At 38.0% G+C, this 6,095-nt stretch overlaps 1 protein-coding gene across 1 annotated transcript; it reads right to left on the reverse strand.

Annotated features, from left to right (window-relative positions):
* Positions 1-632: 632 nt before the first annotated feature.
* ildr1b (immunoglobulin-like domain containing receptor 1b) lies at positions 633-5,665 on the reverse strand. Its single transcript, XM_067444153.1, has 8 exons — positions 5,427-5,665; positions 4,809-4,979; positions 4,529-4,678; positions 3,220-3,339; positions 2,993-3,139; positions 2,543-2,668; positions 1,589-2,433; positions 633-910 (listed from the first exon to the last, which is right to left on the reverse strand). Exons 1-8 carry the CDS (start codon positions 5,533-5,535, stop codon positions 872-874), a joined length of 1,707 nt encoding a protein of 568 aa, XP_067300254.1. The 5' UTR covers positions 5,536-5,665; the 3' UTR covers positions 633-871.
* Positions 5,666-6,095: the final 430 nt, after the last annotated feature.

Here is a 6,095-nt window from a genome sequence, read left to right on the forward strand (position 1 = left end):
GAAAATGGAGCTTCAGGTTGTGCAGGGGCGTCAAACGGCGAATGGCTATGTGGATCTGTTGCAGCGGGCATCCCTCTTGACCGAGGGCCCCCGTCTGTGCGGTAATGACTGGGTCTTTCAACAGGACAACGCTGCAATTCACAAAGCCCGCCTGACGAAGGACTTCTTCCAGGAGAATAACGTTGCTCTTTTGGACCATACTGCGTGTTCCCCTGATTTAAATCCCATTGAGAACATTTGTGGATGGATAGCAAGGGAAGTTTACAAAAATGGACATCAGTTCCAGACCGTGGATGCCCTTCTTGAAGCCATCTTCACCACATGGAGCAATGTTCCCACCAGCCTCCTGGAAACAGTCACATCAAGCATGCCGAAACAAGTTTTTGAAGTGATCAACAAGAACGGTGGGGCTACTCACTACGGAGTCCTTTTTTGCCACTTTTAGTACTGTTGTGCATTTATTTTTGGGCTATGGTCTTAAACTTTTGATCAGCTGATGAACGGCCTGTTTGAATTTAAATGCAGTTTTCAATAAATTGCCTACTCTCTATTTTTTCTCTTGCTCCATGTTTCTTCTTTTGGCATTTTGAAGCAGCACTTACAACCCGGTTATGATCCACTAGTGTGAAATGTGTAAAACTTGCAATGCATCCCCTGGTCTTAATATTTTGTTCAGGAGTGTATATATATACTGTACCAGTGTGTGTACAGTACATTTACTGTCTTCCAGGGGTCTATTGCAGGCCATCTTTGACCACTGGTTCATTCTTGTGCTAATGTGCACCATTAGTCCCAATGACAGTGGTCCGGTATATATTAATTTATAGATGGTGGGTAATGACAGATCAGGTTGGAAATTAAAGAGAAGGGCTCAGATCACAACGCTCGTGCCACTGCGAGAGCTCTTGTCCTGTAAGAGAGACATTATTTATGAGACAAAATGACAATTATTTAGATGTTTTTTTTTTAATCGAAAGTGACTAAAACTAAAAATACTAAAATTGCAGTTTTATTTTTGTTCTAATCACATGCCCTCTCTCCTTGTCAGCAAATCCTTCAGAATGCTTTTATTAACCCCCTGGAGCCATGTGGAGTATGTTTATGATAGATGGATGCACTTTTTTGAGCAGTGGACCCTGTCACTGCCATTATAACGCTTTGAAGCATTTTAACATTTATTAATAAAACTGATTGTATTCATTAGAAAAAAGATGGCTTGAGGGTGAGTAAATCATGGGCTAATTTTCATTTTAAAGTGAACTACTCCTTTAATGAAACTTCTGTCATCATTAAATCACCCTTATTTCATTCATCTGTATATCTTACTTTCTTCTGAGGAACACAAAAGATAACATTTTGAAGAAAGAGTTTTGTTCATAGAATGAAGTTCAAACAAACTAAACATTTTTCAAAATACATTTTGTTTGCAGAAGAAAGTAAGTCATACAGGTTTTGAATAACATCAGGGTGAGTAAATGATGAATTTTGCCTTTTTAAGTGAACAATCCCTTTAAGTAGGATCTTTTTTGGGAGACTTGTATAATCACAGCCTCTTAGCGATGAACAAATCATAAATCTACATTCTTACCGAGAAGTGGTCGCTCCTCCTGCTGTGGCCAGACAAAATTTCAATGGAAGTGTAAGCTGGCGGTTTCTCAGACAATCTCCCTTGAGAATGCTTTCCCTTTCTATAACTGTCTTCCTCATCTGAACTCCAGGAGCCTCTACGCGGTGAAGGCGAATAGCTCCTGTCTCTATGGTTTGCTGCACGCTCCAACTCCTCCAGCAGCTCCCCTTTAGTGCGAACTCGTGGACGAGAACCTCCCCTGCGTCCTGCTGAACCTTGACCTCCACGCCTATCATCCAAGTCCGACTCATCGCTGTAGCTCCGTGGGATCCCCCTCCGTGATGATGCTTGCTCCCTTAAGGAATTATCACGCTGATGACCATTGCGGTTAAAGCTACTGCTGGAGTGACTAGATTGCCGAGGTCTTCCACCATCATTGGCCCGCCGAGAGCTCTGTTTCGCTCGGCCCACGATGGGAGGCAGCTGGATGACCCTGCGCTCTACACCTTGGACACCCATCTCGTCCAGGGCTGAGAGCATGCTGGGTGGCCTGGTTGAAAAAGACACAGCTTGTTGTATGGGTTGAGGTGGTGGCATTACATATTGGGGTTGTTGGGCTGCGTAGGGATGTTGATGGTTTTGGTGCTGGACTCCTGTGTAGTGATGTTGAGGTTGAAGCATCGGGACAGCCATATCCATCCCTCTTACTTGGGTCTCCAGAAAATCTAACACCTGGTTATTGCCACGTACACTTCCATTCATGCTGCCCTTGGCCTGGTATCCATGCTGAGGTGCGAATTGAGAGGCAGGAATAGCCATCGGGGCCATGGGAAGGTTGTGTTTGGATGAAGGTTCAGAAAAAGACCCTGTAGAGGACATATTATTTGTGTCACTCTATTACTGTTCTTTGAAATAGCCACAGTGTTATTAGAAGATATTAGTAAGAAAGTATGAAATTAAGAAAGTAATACTGACCTGAATAAAGTAAAGGGTTCCCCTGAGAAGATGCATTTGAGACAATTGGGGCATAGATGGGCTGGCCATGAAGCCATGGTACCATTGATTTTTGAGCTTCACGCATCATTTTATGGCGCATGACCGCTAAAAAGACAAATGAAGAAATATTTCACTAAATTTAAATACAAAATTTTATATGGGATGTGATTGTTTAATATAAATATTTATTAATAATAATCCAAAAATATATATTGTTTAATTGTGTGTGTGTATATATATATATATATATATATATATATATATATATATATATATAAAACTAATCAATTATATTATGTAGAGTGCAAATTAGTCATCAGAAGACATTTATATTAAGGAGCTGATAACCAGTAGAAGTAGAACACTGTGAATACATGTAATGTATCACCTGTGATAGATTCACAGATAAACTTAAATGCAAGTGAATACCTTCTTCTGGGCAGCAACAAGTACGAGGACAGCAGGGACAACGGACATAGCAACAGCAGTTCTGAGGACAGCACTGGCAACAGCAGATACAAAGCAGCATGATCAGGAGCAATGCCCCGAGGATGATTAGCAACACAGTCAGCCAGTCTGGGAGAAAGAGGGGATGTGACCTCATCAGAATTTCTAAATGTTTTTTGGTTAAAAGTCTTCGGTGTGGTAATACTTACTATACACAATGAGTCTGATTTCCTTGTCAGAGTCTCCCACAACATCACCCGCTGCATCGATGGAGCAGAAATACATGCCGTTGTCCCACCACATGACCTCATTGATAACCAGGTCTGCATCTGTTAAACACAAATACAAAAAGAAGAATTAGAAAACGTGATTATAATGAACTGTATAATTATATAACTGATATATATATTGGCAAGTTATATATAATTATATGCATAATATATATTATATATATAAAGTTAAATAATTATACAATTGGGAGAAATTGTATAATTTATATAATATATATATATATATATATATATATATATATCAGTGATGCGCAAGTCAATGTATAAACCCGCACCCGACCAACGTTTTCAACTAACCCACCCGCAACTCGGACCGCAAAAAAAGAAGAAAATATTGTCCCGACCCGCATTTTTTAAAAGAAATGAATGCTCATCGTATCGTCAATGTATTCATTTATTTAGTTTCATTTTCTTAACAATTAAGATGCTGACGTCGGTCAGGTTGTTTTAAATAAAGATGTCAATTAAACTGTTGTAATTTATATTACCACAACCCGAACATCATTAAAAATATTTTTGGATCACTCATAATCGTGGGTGACCGCAGGCACCCGCTCATTTTGGATCAAACCACGCACCACTGATATTATATATAATATAATTATATTATATATATATATATAAATGTGACATGAGATCCTGATTAATGAGCTTTTCAAATGTTTGGCATAACTGTGATTCTGTGTAAACGCATACAGCATACAACAGGGGTTGTTGTCACACTGTAATCAACCATGTAAAGCCTCCTGTTTAATATTTGATTAATTAATGTCTCTTAATTATTACCTGATCAAAACCTTACTGAAAAACCTATTGCACACAATCTTCTGCCCTCAAATAATTTTTTGTAATATTTCAAGATTTACTGGACATAAAACAAAATCTTACCAAGACATATTATTGGGGTTTATGTAGTGATACTTGATATTTACATGCATTTTATGCAATTATTATTCTGCTAAACCATTTTAAAATTTATTATTTTTGCTGTTTGGACCTCTTTATAAAATGTATCCTCCTCAAGTATAATATTTATATTCTCAATTTATATTCCTATATGGGCTATAAAAGCCTGATGTATGAAATATGAAACTTATTTTTTAATTTCTCTAAAAGTTCAAGAAACCTTTCCATATAAAAATAATAGTATTTTTCTTACTATTATTGAATATATAGGGCTTTACAGGGTTAAAACATCTTGTTCAGAGTTAAGCTCCTGTAGACTTACTGTTTTGTATAAAGATCTTGCGCTCTCGATACTCTGTCCCCAGAGTAGCTTCACCGATGCCTCTTTTCTGAATTACTATGCGGACAGTGCGCTGACTGTCTGGACAATCATTGGCTGGGTCTTGCTTCAGACCCAGAGCTGCTTGATATGCTAAAGAAAGAAAGAACCGTACATGGCCACATCAATCACTACATGTCAACTACTCGGACAATAAAAGCTTTGCACACAACAATTTTACAGCACTCAAGCCTTCTTTATGCAGTTCACCTACACCACTTACCAGTTGAGTAGTATTCCAGCACTGGATCCAAACAGAAGGACTTGTATCGCCATGTGACCAGGACATCTTGTGTGTTCGCAGAGGTGGAATAGTCACAGCGCAGAGTGACAGAAGCAAAGAGCATTGTAGATCTCTCTGTCTGTGGAACATTAACCTGGATAGACAACAGCTCTGGAAGAATAGGGAGAGGATCAATTAACACTGTTTGCTTAAGGGTTTCCACAGCTTTTGGCCAACGATTTTCCATCATTTTCCCAGTTATTGTTATGATTTATTATTATGTTTAACCAATTAAATATTTTAGAGCAGAGCATAACAAAAATAATCTTATACTATACAATTTTGAAAGATTGCATTCATTTCTATGACTTGCCCAGGCTTGGAAAAAAACACTATTTATAAAATCCTTACATACACAGAATTAAGGTTAAATAAAACGTAATATTAAAATAATGGCTGGCATTAAATCACGTGATCGGGTTTACAGGCCTGGAATGATCAGTAACCTCGCAACTGAACGCACACATTTTTCAGAAAAAATATTTTTAAAACCGTTATAACCATGATATTCCTAATATTCCTGTATAACGACTGTCAGGTTTTTTAATGGCAACTTACCTGTGGGAAATACGCAGAGCACGAGCGCAAGCACCTTGAGCTTTAGTGTTTCTTTCATGTTTCTCGACACGGATGTTTTTTTTCCTTTACTGTATTTTTTAGAACACATAAAACCCTTATATTTGTGACTCAAATATTTATAGACAATATACGCTTGCAATCACGAGTACATCCAAAAATGTCCTTATTTACCTATATTCAAGAGTCGAAAAGTAAACACATTTGCTGTTCGATAGTCCGATTACCCTCCCCCATTCACGATGACGCTACAAACTCCACCCATCAACAGGTGCATAATGCCGAGAAAAAAACAAGTTAAGTTATTTTATTCCATTAAATTTGATACATTAGTTATTGTTGTTCAAAATCAAATTATTTTCACATTGACATTATGTGTATTCGCTAAAAGATATGTTGCAGCTGTTTACTTCATTCGGCATAATGAAACCAATGTTGGTATAAGTTTTTAACATTTAACCACGAGGGGGCGTCATTTGATGAAAGACTCGACTGTCTTCCCATTGTTTTATTTTTTGTAGTAAACGAACCATCTGAAAAGTACCCATACCCCCTGTAAAACCAGCCAAAAGACAAGGCTGTCAACATGTGGAGACCAGCAAACCATCTCAGATTGGTTAAAGGTAAAGTAATTACAGGGGTCAATTGCAA

Source organism: Pseudorasbora parva, chromosome 5, assembly GCF_024679245.1.
Source record: "Pseudorasbora parva isolate DD20220531a chromosome 5, ASM2467924v1, whole genome shotgun sequence".
NCBI lineage: Eukaryota > Metazoa > Chordata > Actinopteri > Cypriniformes > Gobionidae > Pseudorasbora > Pseudorasbora parva.